Source organism: Canis lupus, chromosome 20 (genome assembly GCF_011100685.1).
Source record: "Canis lupus familiaris isolate Mischka breed German Shepherd chromosome 20, alternate assembly UU_Cfam_GSD_1.0, whole genome shotgun sequence".
Classification (NCBI taxonomy): domain Eukaryota; kingdom Metazoa; phylum Chordata; class Mammalia; order Carnivora; family Canidae; genus Canis; species Canis lupus.
The window spans coordinates 32,070,519-32,096,181 of record NC_049241.1 but is presented as its reverse complement, the minus strand read 5'-3'; the positions used below and the strand labels follow the sequence as shown (position 1 = coordinate 32,096,181).

General features: G+C 35.9%; 1 protein-coding gene across 18 annotated transcripts in view; it reads right to left on the bottom strand.

Annotated features, from left to right (window-relative positions):
• The window catches only part of CFAP20DC (CFAP20 domain containing), a 243,572-nt gene that overhangs the window by 102,340 nt on the left and 115,569 nt on the right, over positions 1–25,663 (bottom strand). For all 18 annotated transcript variants that reach the window (XR_005374855.1, XR_005374854.1, XM_038565983.1 and 15 more), the window contains one exon: positions 10,564–10,728. Coding sequence is in view for 16 of the 18 variants with exons in the window: in XM_038565983.1 (XP_038421911.1) it covers positions 10,564–10,728 (165 nt within the window). In the remaining 2 variants the exon portion in view is untranslated. The remainder of the gene's footprint in view (positions 1–10,563; positions 10,729–25,663) is intronic.

Here is a 25,663-nt window from a genome sequence, read left to right as displayed (position 1 = left end):
AGGGAGCCCAATGACATGGGACTTGATCCTGGGACTCTGGGATCATGACCTGAGTAGAAGGCAGATGCCTGAGCCACCCAGGTATCCCCCATGATTCTATATTTTATAAGAGCATTTATCATAGGATTTCTTTGACTAAGTAGTTAAATCTTCTTTTTTTAATTTACATATGTTAGTACACTTTATTCACAAACCAAAGTATACCAATACTTCACCATTAAGTATCTCTTTAATTAACAGATTTCTTTAAATTTCTTGGTACAATTAACATATACACATTCGTAAAGACTGTTTCATTTTAGTAGTTCTGCTTATAATCATTAATTGTCACAATTATCTTTATAAACATGTATCAAGCTATTCATCTAGTATAACGAGAATCCTAATTAAACTTACAAGGAGCAGCACCTGGGTGGCTCCGTGGTTGAGCATCTGTCTCTGGCTCAGGTGGTGATCCCGGGGTCCTGGAATCGAGTTCTGTATTGGGCTCCCTGCAGATAGCCTACTTCTCCCTCTGCCTATGTCTCTGCCCCTCTCCCTGTGTCTCTCATGAATAAATAAATATAATCTTAAAAAAAAAAACCTACAAGGAAATGTAATTCAGACTTTTGGTTTCTAAAATAAAAAGTAAAAGGGATAAAGTTTCTATAATGAGAAAAACCTTTATTAAAGAAAACTACAAGCAGAAACACATGCCTTTTGAATTCTAAAGGGAGCTCTTTTAAGAGCTGATATCAATATGCACAATATAAGGTTAAAAATCAAGATTAGATTAAAGTCATACTCTAGGCGTTTCATTTTCTTGAGTTTGCGGAAAATGAACTTGGTGTAGGTCAGAGATGTTACCATTAATTATTTTGCTATTTTATGAGGGGTACATGCCTCTGTAGTGAGAATATAAAACCTGAGGGTCTGCTCTCTAATTGTCTTTTAGAAAAATAAACATTCATTTTTGTCTCAAGATACAATGTTCTAATTATGATAGTCATTTAAGTTTGCAGGGCTTTCAAAGCTTAACCAGAAAAACCTGCTAAATTTTCAACTCTAATCATTGACGGGTCATGCTCAAGACTTACATCTATTATCTGGCAATCAAATCAGAATTAAACTTGCTACCAGAATCCAGACCTTGAATTGGATTAATTTTTATTTTATTATATGTGCACTGCTATAAAGAATGTCAAAAATACAAAAAAGGCTGATCTAGTAGAGCAATATTATTTTAGACAAGGTACTTAACCTTTCTAAGCCTCACTTCCTTTCAAAAGATTAGGATAATAATAGTACTTGAGTCACAGTGTTTTTGTTGGATCGCATGAAACAATGTATATAACATGCCAAATACTGTGCTTAGTAGGGACTAAATGCCCAGTAAATATGTTAATATCTTCCATCTTGAATAGCATTTTACACTTTACAAAGTCCATTCATAATCAGTTATTCCTTCATTCATCCATCCTTTCAGTAGTGAATGGGCACCTGGTCTAGATGGCCACTGCTCTAGGCACTGAGGAAGACTGGGAATAAGGTGAACATGTACCTCCTTCAGGGCGCTCAGTTTCATGGGGGACACAGATGGTAGGGCCAGTCATTCATAAATAGCTACATGATTACCAGTGTGACAAGAGCTATGAATGAAAAGTTCAAAAGATTATTAAGTGTATTTCACTGGGGCTCGAGGTTAAGGGAGAGACATTCAACTTGGAATGTAAAAGATGATGGATGTGATGATGCGTACACGACCTCTATGCAAGTTCTAGTCACTTCGTGTGATATTATCCTATCCCAAAGATGAAGAAATCGAGGCTCCTGATGTTCAGAGATCTGTCCACACAGAGCAGGGGCTCAGAACCCCAGTGTCTCAAGGGTTACCACCCACATAGGATGTTGCCCTCGGTGGGCCAGGGGATCCTTCCCAGGTCCACTATTTATTTTCTGCGCAGTCCTGTCAAGACATCAGATGAAACACTTATCATTCTGCTGTCTGAAAAGTGGGTCTGTGAATGGCTGTATAGATAAGTACCAGAATTTCATGAATATAGTTATGTATGTGATGAAGACAAATGAGGTTTATGAGGAATCTAGTATAGAATATAATGCTGTAATATCCTTTTTCGGAGGTGGGGTGTGGGAGGACAAATTGAAGTGGTTTCAATGCCAAAAAGGTAACACATGCGAAAGGCACGTATTAAATGTGGGCTAGGGGTAAATGGGGCTAACCTGAGTGTTTGTTCTATGAAGAACATTTTAATTCAAAACTTTTTTAGACCAGTTGGAGGATGGTCAGTCTGTAAATTCTAGAAGCATAATGAAAAGACAAGGAGGTGAACGATGAAGGCAGGGAAGGCCCTAGGTGACTAAAATCACTCTTGAACTTTTGCAAAGAATTAAATAAAACCAGTACTTATCTGTAGCTCATTAAGAAAAATTTAAAGATGTTTTTGAAAGTCAATAAAACATATTAGGAACTAAAATTAGAATATTGCTTTCTCCTCTAAACTTGAGTACAACCTTAGACAACATCATCTATGGGTAAAGTTAGGATATGGCAACTTCAAGATAAAAAGTAATAAAGCATAAGATATTACTTTTTCTTCACAGACTCTTAATTTATTAAAAAGCATTCAAAAGCCTAGTTTTTGGTCTTTACTATTAATGAGTAAAGAAACCTTTTCAGGGAAACAATTTTATTATCTCAAGAAAACTTTCCATTTTGAATAGAGTGGAGCTTAAGTATAATATAGGCCTTGGTAGATGATTTCCATCATTCGGTTTTAGAAATAGGGCAGTTTCCTAGAACGTGAGAAGGTTCCGCAAAATAAATCCTTAACACCAGCAGTGAGAAATTGCTTACTGGGAACAAGCAGTTAATGCATCTCTGAAACCAGACCTAGGTCACATTCTAGGTCTACCATTCACTAATTATCTTTTCTCTTTGAGCCTCAGTTTTCTTACCTACAAAATGGTGATTATGATTTCTACACAAAAAGGTATATGAAAGTATTAAATGGGATAAATGATGTATGATAGCTAACTTTATGTATCAACTGGACTAGGCCACAGGGTGCCCAGATTAAACATTGCTCTGAATATAGCCCTAAGGGCATTTCTGTATGAAATTAACATCTAAATCGGTAAATTCCACCCCATGGAGGGCCTGAATAGAACACAAAGGGGGAGGGAGAATTTGATCTCTCTGTCTGACCCTTTAAGGTAGGATATTGGTCTTTGGCCACCCTCAGACTGGCACTTTCACTATCAGCTCTCCTAGATTTGGACAAGAACTACACCATTGGCTCGTCTGGGTCTCCAGTTTGACCACTGCAGATCCTGCAACTTCTCAGTCTCCATAAGTGCCTGACCCAATTACTTATGATAGGTCTCTCTCTCTCTCTGTCTCTCTCTGTCTCTCTCTCTCTCTATATATATATACACCTACACTATAAAAATATCTATCGAGACCTGTATTACATGTAAGTTGTATATATGTGTGTTTTGTTTTTCTGGAGAAACTTGACTAATACACTACGTAAAGGATACAGCAAAAAGTCACTAAACATTAATGGTGGTGATGATGATGATGATTTGCTGCTTAATATACTTACCTGCTCAAATTATATGGCTAGCATTTCATTCACTCATTTGATCACTTAATTAACAAATATCTATTTAGTTCCTGGTAAGTGTTAAAGTGTTAAAGATTGAGCTAGGTGCTAGGGATACAACAATAAACAGGACCCCTGCAGTTCTGAAGCTCACAATCCCCTGGGGAGACATCAATAAGCATACTATTAAGTAAAAAGAAAATATCACCTAAGGATAAGTGCTGTGATAGAAATAAAAGTAGGGTGATGTTACAGAGAGGGTATCTTGGGGGTTACTGGATGAGTATAGCCACTAGTATGTGAACTGTGTGTAAAATGTATGTGAGCATAATTGACACTAGTACAGTACAGATTGTCACATATATATTTTCCAATTATATCATAAATAAACAAGCTTAGTATGCAACTATATACTTAAAAGATTTTCCTTTGTCATTAATTTTGGATTTCCTTCCCATTATATATTTTAAATGAGAATACTGACATTAAGTAAAGAAATGTATTTTAATTTTATAGCAATTCTCTGGGCTTTTCAAAAGACAGAAGAAAAGTATACAGAAGAAACTACAAAAGAAACTAAGTTATACGTTGTGTTGCTCAAACATTATCTATTAACATCACAAATTGTGAATAGATACAGGAAGTTACAAATCTCTAGCAGATGAAGATATGAGAAATGAAAGTCTTATTTTCCTGCTCCTGCCTCTACTAGTCCCTGTTCCTAAAGGTTATTACTAATTTTCTTGTATTTCCTTAAAAAAGGTACATCTACACCATCATCCCTAGGTAACTATCTTGTTTATTTACTATGCCAGTGGGCTCATACAGAGACAACACCCTAGCTTTCAATGTGTTACTGACAGAGACATAGAGCTTTGAGACCTTTCCAGATCATCACAAGCAGATCAGATCAGTGTAGAGCCGCACCTATAATATCTTATTTCTGGGTATTTAATCAACTCCCTATTATGCACAAGTAATTTGTCTCCAGTTTTGTCATTATAAGCCATGCTATAATAGACATGTAAAGGAGAAATGTAAAGGCTGGAACAAGTCAGTTCTGTAAAAGTAGCACAACTATGCAACAGATTAGATGTGTTTTTCACATTTACTATTATATTAATATTTATATATCAAAATCTTCAATATTTGGTGGCAATATCACAGAAAAATTGAAATTCACTCTATATATGGTCTGTGACATCTTTGCTGTAACAAATTTCACAGATACTGATCAATATCCACACTAAATTCCTTTCATATTAAAAAAATTTTAATGAAGGAATGTGACTAGATATGCCTTATTTTTACTAAAGTAGATAATTCAAATGTAAGGGACAGTCAAGTTCACTCTGATTTATTATTGGACACTGGGCAAATTGTGGCATCTTTTTAAACCAACAAGGATTTGCCAAAAGTGTGAGTTCAGAAAAGTGTTTTGTTGGAGGCGTCTAGGTAGCTCAGTCGGTTAAGGGTCTAACTCTTAATTGTGGCTCAGGTCATGATCTCAGGGTTGTGACATGGAGCCCCACATCAGGCTCCATGCTGAGCGAGGAGCCTTCTTAAGATTCTCTTTCTTGTCTCTCCCTCTCCCTCTGTGCCTCCACCTCTACCCCCTTCACACACTCTCTCCCTCAAAAAAAAAAAAAAAAAAAAAAAAAAAAAAAAAAAAGAGGAGAAAAGCGTTTTTTTTTTTTCCTGAAGTCACAATCTAATCCTTTTTCCTTTAGATTCTCCTTTACAGTGGATTTTGTTACTTGAATTGAATTTTGCTTTCATAATGTGAAACCCAAAGAAGAAATTCTAATAAGATCTCACCAGTACCAACTGTAGTTAGATGATTATTTCATTGTTTTGCAAAATGCATTAACTAACCTATTTGCAATTGTACTACGAGATAAGGATGCCAGTCTCTTCTTACTGAAAAAGGAGAAGCCCAATAACACTGCTACTGTGGAAAAGAGGCACTTGGGAAAACTGCCTCCTTATTTTTAAGCAAATCACTAGTTTTGATTTGTGTTTAGTGGACCATTGCATCTTGCCATTAGTAGCCGAATGCTCAACTTCAACGAGACTTGATCTCTGGTTCAATTAAACTGGGATCCCATTAATGAAAATAAGATCATCAGATACCCTGCTGTTCTCTGCAGACTAATAGTCATTAGCTAATGTGCAGTGGGAACTGACAAAATGAACAGGGTAGAAGTGTGGTAACACTGGCTTCTTGGAAACACAATTATCTTATTAATTTTATTAAATGCTTTCAATCAAGTTACATGACATTCAACAAAATGCACTCTAAAATGGAAGTTTCAAGGTTTCCTTTTTTTTGCTCAAATGAACATACCCCCATAGGAAGCAACTACTTCTTTTTGTGGTAGCTTCATTGGGATCTCAGTGTGTGCATTTCTAACAAAGTACCGCAATTTACATAAATATACTGTACAGTCAATTTTAAGAGTGCACAGTCATTTCCTCATGCAATTCAAAAATTCTCATCATGGGGAGTCCATTTCTCAGACACACACAAAAACAAATAGTTAAAATGAAGTAATATCTCCTGGCTTTTCCAAGATTAGCAAGTCTGCCCTTGGGCATTATTCATTAGCTACACCTTGCAAATAAAATATCTCATACAAAGAACAATTACTATTATGTTAATTTATAGTAAGTTTCAAAAACCCACAAATGATGAAATTAGCAACTGAAAAGTCTTTGTAGCAAGAGAACTACAAAATTCAATGTATACTAGCTTCCTCCTATCCCTGTAGGATATGTTCCAAGGCCTCCAATGGATGCCTGAAAATGGATAAGTACCAAAACACATATAAGCTGTTTTTTCCTATACATACACACCTCTGATAAAGTTTAATTTATAAATCAGGCACAGTAAGAGATTAACAACTAATAATAAAATAGAACAATTATAACAATATATTGTAATAAAAGTTAAAGGCTCCCTTGTACATGTAAAATATTAATAAAATGTGTATGCTTTCCTCCTGAAGTAAAAGTTATGTGAATGTGCCCTCTCTCTCAAAATATCTTCTTGTGCTGCACTCACTGTTCTTGTAATGATGTGAGATGATAAAATTACTATGAGACAAGATGAAGGGAGGTGAATGATGTAGGTGTGTGACCTAGTGTTAGGCTACTACTGACTTTCTGATCATCTGCTTTTGAACCACAGTTGACCACAGGTAACTGAAACCTCAGAAGAGGGAGGACTACTGTATTTTCATGTAATCTTATCATAAACCTTATGGTTATCATGGAATAGAAATAAAATTGGGATCCACAGAGCAGATGAAGTATTCTATTAAGTGATGATTATTAATTTTTTCTTTTTTTAAATAGGTTCCATCCCCAGTGTGGAGCCCAATGCAGGGCTTGAACTCATGAACCTGCGATCAAGACCTGAGCTGAGATCAAGAGTCAGATGCTTAACTGAGTCACCCAGGCACCCCTGATTTTTAATTTTCTGTATATGTGACTCAAGTCGACTATTAATATATATTAAGATCCCATTTACGGAATTTGCAAGATATATACTAATATTCTCTACTACAAGTTGGGATCAAATATGGCCTATGAGAAAGTTTCTCTTTAATTATAATATATGGAGTTAATGATGCAATTAATATTTATTCAAATTCCTCTTTAATCTCAAGCATCATACATGTCCTTGAACTTTAAATTAAAAAAAGACACTTAAAATATCTACTTACAGACTTATATTTTCATTTAAAGACATAATTAATTCTTAAAATATTAAGCTAGAGAGAGAAAAGAAGAGCATTCACAATTGCTCTTTGAGTTATATGATGGACTTTACAGCTTAGTCATTTCTATTAATAAAAGCATTCACAGCCTATTAGATACAGATAGAGTGTTTGGTTATCAAAAATATGCTTGCTCCTTTCATTCTTTGGTGAATTTTCCATTGAGATTGATTTGTGACCCAAGGTGTTTACAGTGGTTGCCTGTGGAGTGAGATCTTTTTCATCCTCCTGTATATTTTCTAAAGGTTCTTTAATGAACATAGGCTACATATATTCTCTCTCTCTCAATATAGTATATATATAATAAATATTCAAATTCTCATTACCTGTGCCCTGTGCTACTAAAATGTCCTGCCTAAAGTTGGCAATTGTGGAAACAGGTGACAAGGACATGAGGATCCAATGTCTTCTCTTTACTTTACCGGAAGCTTGAAAATTTTGTAATAAAGAGTTTAGAAATATAGTATTTACTGACACATAGGCCCCTGCCAGGGTTTATATTGAAGAAGTTACAAGACAGATCCCAATTTTCTAGGAATATGCAATTTAGGACATGTAATGCTGATGAAGATTGAGATATGCAAAATACACCAAGAGGGACACCTGGGTGGCTCAGTGGGTTAAGTGTCCAACTCTTGGTTTTGACTCAGGTCGTGATCTTAGGATCATAAGATCAAGCCCTACTTGGGCTTTGTGCTCAGTGGGGAGTCTGCTTGAGATTCTCTCCCTCTCCCTCTTGGTCCGCCCCTCCCCTCACTCATGCTCCCTCTCTCTCTCAAATAAATAAATAAATAAATAAATAAATAAATAAATAAAATCTTAAAAAAATACATCAAGAATAAATGAATACAGGATAAATATAGAGAGCTAAACACTCCATTTCTCATTCATTTGATCATGGCTGTCTCTTTTCTCCAGCTTCTACTTTGACCTCTCTCAAACTTTGAGACTGCTCTCTTCTCCATTTGTTATCTGAGAATCAAGTCCTGCCTGTGTTTCTGCTGCAGCATCTCTTAAGTTCAACACTTACCACATTGCCAGTGACATTTTATGCCCAGATGGCTGCAAAGACACCTGAGTTGTAATTCTTAATCTCTGGTCTTGATTTAAAAATTCATCTTGAATTCCAATGTCAAATTCATCTTCCTAAAAAAGGCATTATTGTGTCTCTACTTTAGAAGTAGGAGGCACATTCTTCTCATATTCTTCTGACCCAGCCATTCTGGCTACTGAGGCCATTCCTTTTACTAATCCCTCAGAAAACTCATCCATGCATTTTGCTGTCTCCTTGTCTTTGCTCAGACTTCTGTACCACCTTATACTTCCATAAATCTTACATTTATAATAAAAACTTACACAAGTATTTACTGAATACTTTCAAGACCTACTCCTTCCTTCATAAGGGCTTTTTACAACCATCACTTTACCTTCCTTGGGGTTACTTTTGTGTTTCTGAGTGCCATCTGAGCCATAGGACTTTTGTTTGGGTAAGTGATCCAGTGGTTCTCAAACCAGGCTGCACATTAGAATCACTGAAGACATTTAAAAAATATCCATACAAGGTCAGTTAAATCAGAATCTCTGAAGATGAAGCAGAGACATTAGGAAAAAATATTTTTTACATAAATTATTTATAATATATCCCCGGTGATTCTAACAAACAGGAAGTTGAGATCCACTCATCTAAATAATGTTAGGTTTCTTGATTTGTATGCACTATTCATTCATTTGGTCAAGAGCTACAGGTGTCTATTACAAAGGTTCAAAACTGGTAGCCCTGGCATGGCTCATTAGGCTCATAGAGTGTTTTCAAAAAATTTTAGAACTTAGACAATATTTTAAAACTGGAAGATTTAGCATTAACATTGAACTACCTAGCACCTCTTGGGGAAAAAAAAAAAAAGGAAGACCTGGTGAGATTGTAAATGAATTCTTCAAGGCAACACGTGGCTAGAATGGAATTGCAGTATCCTTTCTAGATGGAGAATGAGCTTATAATTTGCTATAGTCCTCACCACTCCCTAATGCTCCCTCACAAGGGCTGAGTATTAACTAACATTTATTCTATCATTTGCATAGTTGTTAATGTTACTGTTTGAACAGTTGAACAGTAGAGAACAATTTCTTTGAAGCACTAGCTGACTCCTTTCCCCTAATGACCCCCTCTACTCCCAATAAGGTTCACTGAAGAGTAGAATAGGTTTCTATATGTCAAATATCCAGGCATCCAGCCCACTTTATTCATTTATGTAATCTGACTGGTCTCCATAATAATTTGAATCTGCAGCCCGTGGCATGAAAACATTGTGGCAAATACTGTGTTCGATGCTAGGGATATAGAAGAATGAGGTACAGCATTCTTCTTGGAGGAAGTCACACTTTATTGGGAAAAGCAGAGATATTAAAAAGTATTGTAAAAAAATGAAAAGAAAGGAAAAAAGTCATAGAAGAGAACAGTCCTTGTTAGAATTAGGAAAGACTATACAGAAGAGGTAGCATTTGAGTTGGACCTAGAAAAATGAATTGGGAGTTTTTCCAGGCAGAAAGACAAAGAAGTTGTTTTAGGCAAAGAAACAGTGATTCCCAAATATGAATGTGTGCAAACCCACAGAGGGGTCAGAAAATTGCATATGGGGAAGGAGAGATGAAACTCTGGAGTAAGCTGGGATAGAGGAGGTTGGCTTTGTGTAAGTTCCCAAGGGTTTTCTCATTTTGCCTTCTAAGATAGTAGGAAAGGCATTAAAGGGTCTTTAAATGAAGAGAGGCATGATCATATTTCTATTTCTATTATCAGAAAGATAATTCAACAGTGATATGGAGATTAACTGGGAGGCTAAGATGAGCAATGGTGGGGACTTCATCAATGAAAGCAGCAATAGGATAGAGGAGCAGAGAGATTGGAGAGATGTTTCAGAAGTATAATTGGCTGGGTTTGGAAGCATACAGGAAAAGGAGAAGACTAATTTAGGATGTTTTGATTGGGTATGTATAAACCCAGAAAATATTTTAGCTGCTAAAGAGAAATTTAAAATGATTATCACAGACATGAATTGATGTTAGAGTGACTTAATATTTAATTTTAAGCTATAAAACGTCATTGCAGTGGTTTTTTTTTTTTAACCCTTTTTTTGGTCTTTCAAATAAATAGGATTATAATTTAAGTCCCTGATGCATACCTGATTCTGCGGAACTTAGAGGATGACCACCAAATTTTATTTCAGTTTGGCGGAGTTTAGTCATGTTTAGCAGCTGTGTGACTTGTGGAACATCTGTCGTTAGTTGGCAACTCCGTGGAATAATGTCTGTAGGTTCATCTGTTGGAAAGGGAACAGCTTTCCCAGCTGAAAATAAAGACAAACATTCATTCCCTAAATGTAAGTCATTTCTGCCAAATGGACATATCTTATAAATGAAACCAATTAAAATAAAACATTTTAGAGTATGAGTTTGAATGAGTTACTCAATCTTACAGCCTCGGCTTTCTCATCTGTAAAATGAGCATTGTAATTTTGTAGGGCTTACTTTGTAGGGCTTTAGGAAACAATTAAGATAAAGTATATAACAAACAGCAGGTTCAGAGACTTGTGCAATAAATGAGAGCATTCATTGGATATATTTTACACTTATTTTTCAATACCAGAATGTGACTCAAGAAAACAGCTAGTTAGGTATGCTCTGATGCAGATTTCTGGAAGTATGGTGGCTCATTTATGTGAGATCAATACACACAAAGATGTATTTCAACAAGCACCTAGAGCCATTATATGAGTAATTTTTTAACTTTTTATTTTGAAATAGTTTTAGATCTACAGAAATTATAAAAATAGTACAGAATCCCTAGTACCTTTTACCTAGCTTCCCCTGTTAACATCTTACCTTTGAATACTTTCAAAGAAAGGAACAGTTTATTATAATTAAAATAGTATTTTTATTAGTATAGTTTATATTCTTAATGAGATTTGATATCATTCATATATACTTACACGGATATAATGGATATACAAATTTCCAGCTTAGTAAATTTTCTGTTCATGTTCTGAACCTATTTTCGTGTTAGAACATTATTTTCTTATTTATTTGTATGACCCTCTCTTATGGCAAAGATATTAAGCCTTGTCATATGTATTAAGCAGGAATTAAATCAGTATTAGTATTTCAAAAAGCAATTTTACTATATGTATCAAAGTCTTAAAAATGTATATGCCATTTTACTCAGTAATTTCACTCTACAAATCTTTTTTTCTTTTTTTTAAGATTTTTAAATTTATTTGAGAGAGCGCATGCACGCGTGCATGCAAGTGGGTTGGGGCGGAGGGAGAGGAGGAGATAGTCTTAAGCAGACTCTGCTCTGAGCATCAATGGGGCTCCACAGTGGGATTGATTTGAAGACCCTGAAATCATGACTTGAGTGGAAACCAAAAGTCGGCTGCTTAACCCACTGCGCCACCTAGGCATCTGAGTCCTTTCTAAAGTAAAAAAAAAAAAAAAAAAAAAAAAAAATCAGAAACTCAGATGGATATTTATGTAAATAAGTGTTTATAATTTCTGAAAAATAAACAACTTGATTTATCAGTAAAGAGTCACAAGAAATTCTATTTATGAAGATGGCTTAATGATATGGGAAAGACTCATGATAGAAAGTTAAGTGAAAATAATATAAACAAAACTCTAACTCTACTGTAGAAAATCAGTAAATAAAATGTGTGAGTGACAAAAAGACTAAAATGAAATACATCAAAGTGTAAAACAACTTTTGATGGTTAGCTTAAGCATAGGCTTTATTTTCTTCTACATAAAAATGTGTGTATGTTTTCAATTTTTATAAGTAAAATTTCTAATTTTAGAATCTAGTGGAAAAAATTTGTGAGTGTGTATGTGAATGTGCATAGTAACAAAAATTCAACCAATCATTCCTTGAAAAACATCCTATTCAAGTATAAACTCTAACCACGTTTATAAAGGAAAATGATGTTAGGCTTATATGTACCCAAGTCATGGCAGTTTCCTAATTAGATCCTAATATCCTAATCTTGAAGAGGAAATGAATCATTTAACTAAAAACTTAAATACTCATCAGCAATGTAATGGTTTCTAAGTGTCCTAATGCTCCAGGCATTGAAAATGCAGTAGCTTTACAAATCTTAGTTTTCAGGTGTTCTTTCTTGGTCCATTTCTTATTTGTCATGAGCATTTAGAAAATCATACAAAGTAGTTGAGTAAATAAACTCTCAAAATAGAAAATATTTGGAAAAATAAGTAAACTAACTCCAAATATATCTGACATATTATTTCAAACTCTTCTAAGGTACAAAAAGATAATTTCCACATTAATCCTAATACGGATAAACTAAAGATTTTATATTGAAAGAGAGAATTCTTTTTTTTTTTTTTTTTTTAAGATTTTGCTTATTTATTCATGAGAGAGAGAGAGAGAGGGGGGGGAGAGAGAGAGAGAGAGAGAGACAGGCAGGGGGAGAAGCAGGCTCCATGCAGGACAACGTGGGACTCGATTGCTGGTCTCCAGGACCAGGCCCTGGGCTGAAGGCAGCGCTAAACCACTGAGCCACTCGGTCTGCCCAAAACAGAGAATTCTGTAGGCTATAAGACCCTGAAATAAAATGCTGTATTCTCAATCACATGAAGACAAATCATGGAATTTTTAGCTTATAGGGACTGAATGGATGGTACAGGGTACAATGCCATACAAAGCCTGAAATGTATCCAAAACAAAACCTGAGTTTCAAGTAACAAGAAATACCCAGAAAATCCCTGGTAACCCAAAATCCAAGGCAGAGACTATTACAAAACTCTAATCTGAATTTTATAGGATTGTGGCTGACATGCAAATCAGATTTCACAGTAAAAGGATAAATCCCTTCTGTGCCATTTTTCCTTTCTATACATCTACTCTCCTTTGCACCCACAGCTGTTTCACTAACTCATTAGATTATTCATCAAGGGAGACTGTGAGCAGTATAAAGCCTACAATAAAAGGAGAAATCAAAGAAAAAAGCTATTGGTTTATTATTTTTAAAATAAAGAGGAATTAGTAAGCCCATTTAGCAGCTATTGACTTTCTAAGTGTAGAATACATGGAGAGGATCTTTTGCCTCATTTTTGTGAAACCAAACTATGAAAGAGCTTATGACCTCGTACTTGGATGTTTTGATAGACCGAAGTGGAAGTTAACTCAGCTCCCCACCAGCACCCACCTCACCAATAAACACTCTCTTCTCCATATCCAGTATCTACGTCACTTTATTTTTTAGCATTCATGGCTTAATTAAAAAATAAGAATTCTGAACACAGCATGGATCCTATATAATAAATAAACAGGGCTAATCTTTGAGTACATAGAGGGTATGGTCTACCTTCATGCATTCATTTACTCATTTTATCATTCAGCAAATATTTATTGAGCCTCTACTAGATGCCAGGGAATCTAGTGGTGAGCCAGGGTGACCCAGTTCTGGTCTTAAAGTTTACACCTAGCAGAGAATATGAAACAAATTATATTACAAATAACTAATTATAATTTTGTTAAGTGCTCTGAAGGAAAAGTTCAAGGTGTTATGAGGGAGGTAATATCCAGAAAGTCTATCAGAAAGTCTCTTCTGGGATCCCTGGGTGGCGCAGCGGTTTAGCACCTGCCTTTGACCCAGGGCGCGATCCTGGAGACCCGGGATCGAATCCCACATCGGGCTCCCGGTGCATGGAGCCTGCTTCTCCCTCTGCCTATGTCTCTGCCTCTCTCTCTCTCTCTCTCTCTCTCATAAATAAATTTAAAAAAAAAAAAAAAAAAAAAAAAGAAAGTCTCTTCTGATAAAGCGGCATTTAAGCTGAGTCATAAAAGATAAGCAGAAGGTGGCTTGGTGAAATGAATGGAAGGGATCATTCAGGTGGAGGGAACACAGCATTCGAAGTCTCTAAAGGCAGGAAGACTCTGGTGTATTCTAGGAACTGAAAGAAGACAGTTCTGCCAAAGGGCTGCTAGTGTGGGAGAGAATAGTGAGAGACTCCCAACAATATATTTAGTATAGCATCTGGTTCAGAGGGGATGCTCAATAAATGGTCATGGATGAAGGCCCCTTATTAACAGCTGACCTAGATTAAAAGCAGCTGCCAATTCTTCCACTTTCCTTCTTTAGTGGCTCTTTGCTCTGCCATATGCTGACAAGTATTCCATGCACATTTTATTTGGATATCACATATTTCTTCTCAGATGGCAAATAACAAATCAAGCTGATAATCAGATACTAAGGGACCAGGGCCTATCTGCATTATTCTTCCAGACAAGCTCTATCTTTTGTAAGAGACTGTGTATGGAAACATGCAGATTGCTCGATTAACGTCGGAAAATGACACAGTTGAATTTAAAGTGCTTTTGCTAACAAATCTGAAAGAACACAATGTTGGCTGGAATGGTCAGCTCAGAATGGCAAAATGGTACATGGAGGAAACGGCTAAGAGAAAACCAACAACAACAAAAAAAACCCCAAAAAAACCACAAAAACACCAATAGATTTGCTCATGTAGCATTAAAACACAACCAAATGGTGTTTTTTTGTTTGTTTGTTTGTTTTTTTCTGTTTTTGCTCCCAGTATGAGTTAATATATTAGAATGTTTGAGTGAATGACTTTGTAATCCTGTTCCGCTTTCTTTGGCTATAACACCATCATAAAATGAAGCATTCTGTAGGTGTTGAGTATCTCTGATGAGGATCTTAACTAGCTTTAAAAGTTAAATCACTGGGCACCTGGGTTGCTCATTCGGGTAAGAGTCTGACTCTTGATTTTGTCTCAGGTCATGATCTCAGGATCGTGAGATTGAGTCCTTCATCAGGCTCCGTGCTCAGTGGGAGTCTGCTGCACATTCTTTCTCTCTCCCTCTGGCCCTCCTCCTGCTTGTTCTCTCTCTGTCTCTCAAATAAATAAATCTTTAAAAAAATTAAGTCATCAATTTTAAAACATATATAGAACATTTTATGCATTAGAATATCACTCATTAGCTGTGTGACTTTGGCGTGGTAATTTACCTTGCCATGCCCTGGTTTTCTTATCCTGTAAAACAGGAATTAAAAAAGTAATACCTTATAGTATTGTTGTGATGATTAAATAAGTTAATGTGTGTAAGGGCCTAAGTAAAGTTCCTGATACATAGCAAGTACCATATAAGTGTTTATTATTAATAACAAATACTTATGTCAATTATTTCATTATAATGGAAACAAAACCACTGTATCTTAGTATGTGCTTTTTTTAATAATAAAAGGTCTTGATATTTAAAGGGGCAAATAAGCCTGAGATACATCAAACACTTGGCTATCCTGAAATGAATCATGCCCTTAGTTTTTAAAAAAATATTTTGAGGAGAAATTCACATTTATATCTTAATAAAAATTAAGCATTTCAAAGTGAACAATTCATTGGCACATAGTACATTCACAATGCTGTGCAACCACCACTTTATCTAGTTCCTAAACATTTCCATCATTCCAAAGCAAAATCCTTTATCCATTAGCCAGTTTCTGTCCATCCCTCCAACCCCCAGTCCCTGGCAACCATAAATCTGCATTCTATCATTATGGATTTATCTATTCTGGATATTTCATATAAATGGAATCATGCAGTATGTGACTTTCTGTGTGTATAATATATATCATGTTTGGTTTATCCATTCATCTGATGAACATTTGGGCTGTTTTCACATTTTGGTTATTGTGAATAACACTACAATGAACATGCATGTACATGTATCTGTTTTCCATTCTTTTGGGTATATACCCAGGACTGGTACTGCAGGTTCATATGGTAATTCTGTGTTTAACATTTTCAGGAACTGCCAAACTGTCTCCCATAGAGGGTGAACCATTTTGCATTCCCATTAACAATGTATAAGGATTCCAATTTCTCCATACCCTTGCTAACACTTCTTTTCTATTAAAAAAATTATAGCCATCCTAGTGAGTGTGAAGTGGTATCTCATTGTGGTTTTGATTTGTATTTCCCTAATGACTAACTCTGTTAAGCAATTTTTCATACATTTGTCAACTATTTGTATATCTTCTTTGGAGAAATATCTATAACAGTTAATTCCTTCAACCATTTTTAAATTGGATTGTGTGTTGTTGAGTTTTAAGAGTCCTTTACATATTCCAGATACTGGAAGATATCAGAATATTCTATATATATACTCTTTATATGTAGAATCAGAATATTTATCCTATCAGAGATATGATTTGCAAATATTTTCTCTCATTATGTAGGCTGTCTTTTTAATTTCTTTTAAAAAATGTTTTTTTAAATTTTTTACTTATGATAGTCACATAGAGAGAGAGAGAGAGAGAGAGAGAGAGAGAGAGGCAGAGACACAGGCAGAGGGAGAAGCAGGCTCCATGCACCGGGAGCCCGATGTGGGATTCGATCCCGGGTCTCCAGGATCGCGCCCTGGGCCAAAGGCAGGCGCTAAACCGCTGCGCCACCCAGGGATCCCTGTCTTTTTAATTTCTTAATAGTGTCCTCTGATACACAAAAGTTTTAAGTATTAATGTCCAATTTATCAATTTTTAAGATTTTGTTGCTGTACTTTGGGGTAATACCTAGGAATCCATTGCCAAATCTAAGGTCATGAAGACTAAGCTCTATTTTTTCCTAAGAGTTTTATTTAGCTCTTATATTTAGGTTGTTGATCCATTTGAGTTAGTTTTTATACATGGTGTGAGGTATCCATTCTTTTGCATATGGATATCCAATTGTCCCAGAACCATTTGTTGAAGAGTCTCTTCTCTCCTTAATGAATGTTCTTGGCACCCCTGTCAAAATTAGATATATGGGTTCATTTCTGGACTCAATTCTATTCCATTGGTATATATGTCCATTCTAACTGTATCAAACTGTTTTGATTACTGCAACTCTTGCTCTTGAATTAAGTTTTGAAATTGGGAAGTGTGACTCCTCCAACTTTGTTCTTCTTTTTTTCAAGGTTGTTTTTGGCTGTTTGGATCCCTTGCATTCCATATGAATTTGAGATTGGCTTTTTCATTTCTGCAAAAAGGCCATCAAAATTTGATAGATTGCACTGAATCCCTAGATCTCTTTGGGTCATGCTGACATCTTAACAATTTCAACTCTTTTGGGATCCCTGGGTGGCTCAGTGGTTTAGGGCCTGCCTTTGGCCCAGGGCGTGATCCTGGAGCCCCAGGATCAAGTCCCACATCAGGTTCCCTGAAGAAGCCTGCTTCTCCGCCTCTCTCTCTCTCTTTCTCATGAATAAATAAATAAAATCTTAAAAAAAGAAAAACAAACCCAAGAATTTCAAGTCCTTCAATCCAGATATATTTCCATTTACTTAGGTATTCTCTAACTTCCTTTAGCAATATTTTATAGTTTTCAATGAACAAGTTTTTCATCTTCTTGATTAAATTTATTCCAGGTATTTAATTATTTGGGATGACATTATAACTGAATTGTTATCCTTAAGAGTTTTTAAGATATGAAGTTCTGTTATAAATAATGCTTATAGGGATCCCTGGGTAGTAGTGCAGCGGTTTGGCGCCTGCCTTTGGCCCAGGGCGTGATCCTGGAGACCCGGGATCGAATCCCACGTCGGGCTCCCGGGGCATGGAGCCTGCTTCTCCCTCTGCCTATGTCTCTGCCTCTCTCTCTCTCTGTGTGACTATCATAAATAAATAAAAATTTAAAAAATAAATAAATAATGCTTATAATATCTACAATTGGGATTTTAATCAGAATAAGTCTGTGTCTTAATATATAGATATTCATAACCTATTTTTTTGGGATCTACTATTGGTCCAAAAATAGGCACCTCAGCTATGCTGAGTTCTTACCCCCCTTTTTCTTGCCCTATGGTGGTTTACTAGGCAAGGGCAATCTAAGTTCAGCTTCACTGCAGAAAGGAGTGGGAATGCAGCCTTAAACTAATGAGAGCTGAATTTGATGTGCCTGACCTAGATGGAGATAGAGAGGCAGGAAAATACTCAATAATGATGATTATTAAAAACTCTAAAGGATTCCAGTTATTGAGAAAGGTAAATTTGTATACTGTTGAGGAAGGAATAGGCAGAGGCCTGGCCTAGAGTTCCACCTTCTGTGACCTCAGCACAAGATGCCTTATTTCCATGGGCCTTACTTTCCTCTCTGTATAATTAAGACATTGTATTAGATGATCTCTAAGGCCCTTTCCAGCTCAATTGAGTCTATTAAGGCAATACATCAGTATTTCTAGTTTTTTCTGTGGCCTTTGAAGGGATAATCTTCTTCACATTATTTGACATTCAATAAAGACTTACCGAATACAGAGAGTAAATGAATGAATAATTGAACGAACAATTAGCGAACTCTTACTTCATTAATTCATCAAACATATAAGACAGATTACCAGTGCCAGGTCATGTGCTAGAGGTAAAAATATGGACACTTAACCTATACCCTCAAGGGACTCTCAGTCTGAAATCATACTTTTAATTATTCTCTTCTTCTTGCATTTCTGAACACAGAACACATATGCCCAAGTGCTGATATTTTAGAAAGCACTGAAATGGGGTGTCAGGAGACCTGTAAAATCATCACTGGCAGAGCATAAGTCCACGCCTAGTGGATAATAACATGCTCTTTCCTCTCTTCTTTTTTCTTTCTTCTTGTCTTTCTTATCTAACTATTTATACATATGTTGTTTTTTTTTTAATGTAGAATGATACAAGTTAATCAATAATTCAATCAAACAGATGCCTAAAAATGCCAGTCCGTGTTCCCTCAGGAACCATACAAGTCATAGATTCAATTGAATCAGTGTGCTTTACTACTTGTCCAACATAAGCCATTCCTCTGGACAAATGAAAAACTGGTTAATTTCTTCTTTTAGGGTCCCAATAATTCACTTTCAATTATATCCCACTGTGTAAACAGAACAGCAATGGAATTAGGCAACATTTCCTAGCTTGGGTGAGTTTAAGAGATTCTAGAGTGAAATGCAGCAGCTTAAATAAGCCAGGGACAACAGAGTACTGAGCTTAAGGAAGCATTTTATACAGTATCTTTATTTTATTTTATTTTATTTATTTAATTTATTTATTTATTTATTTATTTTTAAAGATTTTATTTATTTATTGACACACACACACACACACACACACACACACACACACAGAGGCAGAGACACAGGCAGAGAGAGAAGCAGGCTCCATGCTGGAAGCCCGATGTGGGACTCGATCCCGGGTCTCCAGGATCACACCCCTGGCTGCAGGCAGCGCTAAACCGCTGTGCCACAGGGGCTGCCCTATACAGTATCTTTAAATCGAATCTCAGAATGAAATGTAAGAAACAAGTAAATGAGTTTCCTATGATAAAAGTCTCAACACTATGACTAACAGATCTGTCTTTGCAGAAGAAAATACCCTTCCCCCTACCCTCAGTATGAAAGACAAAGGGACATCCATTACTTATTGAACACAGATAGCCTCAACACCTCCAGGCACCAAATCCTGCCATTCTTATTCCATGACATGTCTTGCCTTTTTTTTTTTTTTTTTAAATAATTTCCCTCCCATCCATCCTCCCAAGAGAGGCAGTACACTGTAGTAAGTAGGAGTATAAACTTGAGTCCTATTGTCAGGGTTCAAAACCTGCATTTACTACCTAAGAGTTGTGTGACACTGGGCATCTGACTACTCTGTGTCTAAGTTTCCCTAACTGTAAAGTGGGGATGATAGTAACATCTACTTTACAGAGTCTGTATGAGCATTAAGGTAATATATTCAAAGGGTTGAGAATACCTACTGCTTCTATTAGCATTATTGTCATCACTGTTATCACTTCTGCTGCCAACCTCGTTGACCAGGGACACTCAATTTATCCCATACTATGTTATCCTTTGTCCCCTTTTATAAAATTGTCTTGACAATGAACTCTTGCAGTGTTTACTTTTCCAGTATCTAAAATTATACAGAGAACTCTAAGGATAGGAAACTTGCTCTACCTCTTTATATCGACACAAAGTATGCAGCCAGTAATAAAATATTATTAAATCAAACCTCCCAATCCTGCCACATATCATACTGAATTCCCATGTATCATACTGAACCCTGGTCCTTGAATCCATCAGATCTATTCATGATGCCATGCCTTTATACATACACACTGTTTCCTTTTCCTGAAAGTGCTTTCCTTTCTTGTCCACTTTCATTACTTGAGAAATTATTTTTTTCCTTCAGGATGTAGTTTAGAAAATTTATTTCTCTAGGTAAGTATAGACCAAACACTGCTCTATGAATAGATACTGACCCGTGAAGTCATTTTTACTGATCTGTGGTGAAAATGTCAGCCTTTATTTTGAAATTAATACTTTCCTAATGTGTGTGTGTTTAAATGTCTTTTCGACTAATGAACGGATCAGAACAATTATAGTTTTCCTTGTCTGTTTAAATGCTCTGATTTGGCAAATTCAAAAGTTGGCAACCTTATGTTAGTCAAGTTTTTCCTAACTTGGCAAGTCTGTGAAATTCAAGTGCCTCTCCAAGTGGCTCTCAAGTACGACATAAGTGGTCCAGACTCTCCTCCCAGTGCTTGTTAAAGCCCATTAGGTAAGTTTCCTCCAGGAATAATGATCTACATGTACATGTAAATTTCCCTGAGAAATGTCAAGCTCCTTGAAGCAAAGGCTGTGTCATCTCAGTGCATGATTATAGAAAGCAGATAAATGGTTAGCATCTACATAATGAATTAGTTTATGTATTTTCACATATATTTTTATATTTCATTGGGTCTTCACAATAACCTTATAGTAATTAATGAGGAAACAACACTCAGAGATGTTCAGAACTCACAAAAAGCACAAAGTTGGTATGTGATTACAGCAATGGATTATGGGACCATTAATCTGTATCTTTAGTGTCTACAATACAATTTAACTTCTCCAAGATGTTCTTGGTTTACACACTTTATTCCTTCAGAGGTAAAGTAATAGTATTTTACTTAACCAAGAAACAATTATCCTCATTTTACTGACGCAGAAACTGAAGCATAGAGACAGGGTGAGCACTTGTGCAAGTTTAAGTCCTGACAGTTAAGTGAGGAATACGGGGTTATATTCCACAGCACCCTGACCACAGCATGCTTCCCCAGGCCTATTCAGAACATTTTAGGCAATCTGAGATGCCACACACATGAGGCTTTTTTCAGGCCTTCTGAAAACCTAAGAAGAAATCATACCAATGTTTTTTCTTGGAATTTTTTGGATTATCCATTCACTTAAAAAATTAATTATAGGGACACCTGGGTGGCTCAGTGGTTAAGCATCTGCCTTTGACTTAAGGCGTGATCCCAGAGTCCCGGGATTGAGTCCCATATCAGGCTTCCTGCATGGAACCTGCTTCTCCCTCTGCCTATGTCTCTGCCTCTCTCTCTCTCTTATGAATAAACAAATAAAATTTTAAAAAATTAATTATAAAACAAAATATATGTATGTTGTTAAAAAATACAAATGGTACTATAAAATTATAAGAAAAAGTCATCAATCCCTAACTGCTGCCCTCCCACCTCACTCATCCCCTCGTCCTGCAATGCAGAGGCAACTATTCTCAAGCCTTTCAGCCATAGCTTCTAAATCTGATACTTAATTTCTGTGTTTGGAAAAAATATGGAACCACAAAAGACCTGAATAGCCAAAGCAATCTTGAAAAAGAAAATCTTGTTCCGGTCCAAAGCCGTAACATCACGATTTGGTACTTCAAGCTATGTTAGTGTAGTCATCAAGACAATGGTACTGGCATAAAAACAGACACACAGATCAATGAAACAGAATAGAGAACCCAGAAATGGATCCTCAACTCTATGGTCAACTCATCTTTGACAAAGGAGGAAAGAATATCCAACGGAAAAAAAAAAAGGCAATCTCTTCAACAAAAATGGTCCTGGGAAAACTGGACAGCCACACGAAGAAGAATGAAACTGGACCACTTTCTTATACCATATACAAAGATAAACTCAAAATTGATTAGAGAACTAAATGTAAGACAGGAATCTATCAAAATCCTAGAAGAGAACACAGGCAGCAACCTCTTTTACCTAGGCCATAGCAACTCCTTACTAGGTATATCACTAGAGGGCAGGGGAAGAAAAGCAGGAAACAACAGATGTTGGTGAGGATACATAGAGAGAGGAACCCTCTTATACTGTTGATGGGAATGCAAACAGGTGCAGCCACTCTGGAAAACAGTATGGAGGTTCTTCAAAAAGTTAAAAATAGAACTACCCTACAATCCAGAAATTATAGTAGTAGGTATTTACTCAAAGGATACAAAAATTCAGATTTGAAGGAGGTGCATTCAGCCCAATGTTTATATAATCAAAATATGACTATATTACTGTAGTTATCAAGAACCATCAACAAGAATGAAATCTTTCCATTTGCAGTGATGTGGATGGAGCTAGACTGTATTATCCTAAGTCAGTCAGAGAAAGATAAAGACAAATACCATATTATTTCACTCATATGTGGAATTTAGGAAACAAAACTGATGAACACATGAGAAGGGAAAAGAAAAAGAGAGAAGGAGAGGGGAGGCAAACCATAAGACACTCTTAATGATAGCAAACTGAGGGTTGATGGAAAGAGGTGGGTAGGGGGATGGGCTAAATGGGTGATGGGTATTATTAAGGAGTGCACTTGTTAGGATTAGCACTGGGTATTAATATGTAAGGGATGAAGCACTAAATTATACTCCTGAAACCAATGTTACACTCTATAATAACTAACTAGAATTTAAATAAATATTTGGAAGACAAAAACAATTGACTAGATGGGATAGAATTCTAAGTTGAAAATAATTTTTCCTTAGACTTTTGAAGATATAATTTTAAGGTCTTCTACCATCTAACGTTGTTTTATGAAGTCAGACATCATTATTCTTATTCCTATCCCCTTGTATGCAACTTGAATTAAAAAAAAATCTGGAATCTTAGACCATCCTTTTTTTCCTCCTATTCTGAAATCACACAATGGTGACTCTTCTTTTCTTTCTTTTTCTTTTTCTGTTTTTGATGAGCTATGTCAATGTGAAAACACCTGGCCTTCCTATATATCACCTTCCTATTTTCTCTAGTCTCTCATTTTAGAATCTTAATACTTTACTAGTGGTCCTCTTGGACTACTTCTAATATTCTTAACATTTTGATCCTATTTTCAGTCTCTTGGGATTTTTCTTTTAAAATTTTTGTTTGAATCTAAATCTCTGGAGAAAGTACAATTCAGAGCTTCAAAATAGTTGTACAGGTTCTAAGTTGAAATGTCCAGTATTCACCCAAAACTAATTAGACCTATCAGGATACAAGGACAAGAGAAAACAGGAGAGACAGATACTAGAATTATGAGCCAAGGCTTTTAAAATAACTTTGATTAATGTATTTGAGAAATTAGATAATAAAATAGAGAATTTCAGCTGAGAAATGGAAATTCTAAGAAAGAATCTAATGGAAGTTCTAGGATAAAAAAATATAACTGAAATTAAGAATGCTTAAATATGTTCATTCAGCTCCTTAATATCCAAAGAAAGCCTACCTAGATGCTCCAAAAGAAATGTAGAATGATTCCAGCAGCACTATTTAAAATAGCCAAAAATAGACAAACAGTGGTACCCTCACACAATGACATACTGCACAGTAATTAAATTAGCAATACAGATGAATCTCACACAGTATTTTGTTAAAGAATGTATATATGAAAGAATATGTATTGTATGATTTTATTTAAATAAACTTCAAAAATAGATAAAGTTAATTTATAGTGTTAGAAGTTGGAAGAGTGCTACCTCTCAGAAGAAGAGAGAGGGTCATGATTGGGAGGGGATTATAAATAGGGTTTCTAAGATATTTGTAATGTTCTATTTCTTGATCTGGGTGGTGGTTACAGAAATGTGTTTACTCTGTGTTAATTCCCAAAACTGAATACCTATGATTTGTAAATGTTTCTAAATTATATAAAAAGCTTATAATATGGGGATCCCTGGGTGGCTCAGTGGTTTAGCGCCTGCCTTTGGCCTAGGGCATGATCCTGGAGTCCCGGGATCGAGTCCCACGTCGGGCTCCCTGCATGAAGCCTGCTTCTCCCTCTGCCTGTGTCTCTTCCTCTCTCTTTTCCCTTACACTTATTTAAAAATATTAATCAGGTTATGATTCACCTCCTATGATCTGATATAGAATGCACATATATTTCTATATATTTTGAGGTTTTTTTATTAGATGGGTGGTTTTTTTTTTTTTTTTTTTAAATGAAGGCTTTCACTTTCTTGTATAGCCGCCTTTAAATGCTACATAAGATGAGTGGCTGCACTTCCTGGCTTGTAATCTCTCTGAGGAGCTGTTAATGCACTGCTGTGTTTTATTATCAAATGAAATTTACAGGCACAGTGTCCTGTTCCACAGAGTGAACCACACAAGGATTTCTCAGACGCTTATCCAGATGGAGCATAAGTCTGAAGTCTACTTTATACAAACTTCTAAGACATCACCTTTGCCGTCTTATGTGCTGCCCTGTTTCCTGGGCTTCTAGAAAAATTGATTTTGTTAAAAATAATCCCAGACGAAAATCAAAAGGAAGCATCAGTATTCTTTCAATACTTTCAGTTGCTTAAGACTGTCTTAGCTTAGCAGGTGAATTTATGCCATCTTATAAATTCTAGATGGTTCTGTTGTCTGTAGAGTATTTATTGATCATATAATGAAAAATTAATGTGTATATTTCCTATCTTTCTAGAAATAATATGAGGAGTTACTCATTTACTATTTTACCATGATAGTTAGAAAGTTAATATATAAATGTAATTTATCTCAAATGACTTCATGAAATGTATACAGAGTAATGAAATAGTATGTCCTGGACAATGGTGGAGACCTTTGAATGCTGACTTTTTTTTTTTTAAGATTTTATTTATGAAAGAGAGAGAGAGTCAGAGAGAGACAGAGAGAGACACGATGGGGGTAGAGTCAGAGAGAAAGGAAGAAGTAGACTCCCTCTGCCTAGCTGGGAGCCTGATGCGGAGCTGATCCCAGGACCCCTGGGTCACAACCTGAGCTGGAAGCAGATACTCAACTTGAGCTACCCAGGTGTCCTGAATGTTGAGATCTTTTGAACACCCTTATTAATTTGGTGACTTTGATACACAGTAAGTCCCATCTCCTTAGTCAGGAATCAGATATTCACTTTGCTAGCCACTCTTGCAGCATGTAATCTAGGCTCTACAAATTAGATACAGCCATATCTGA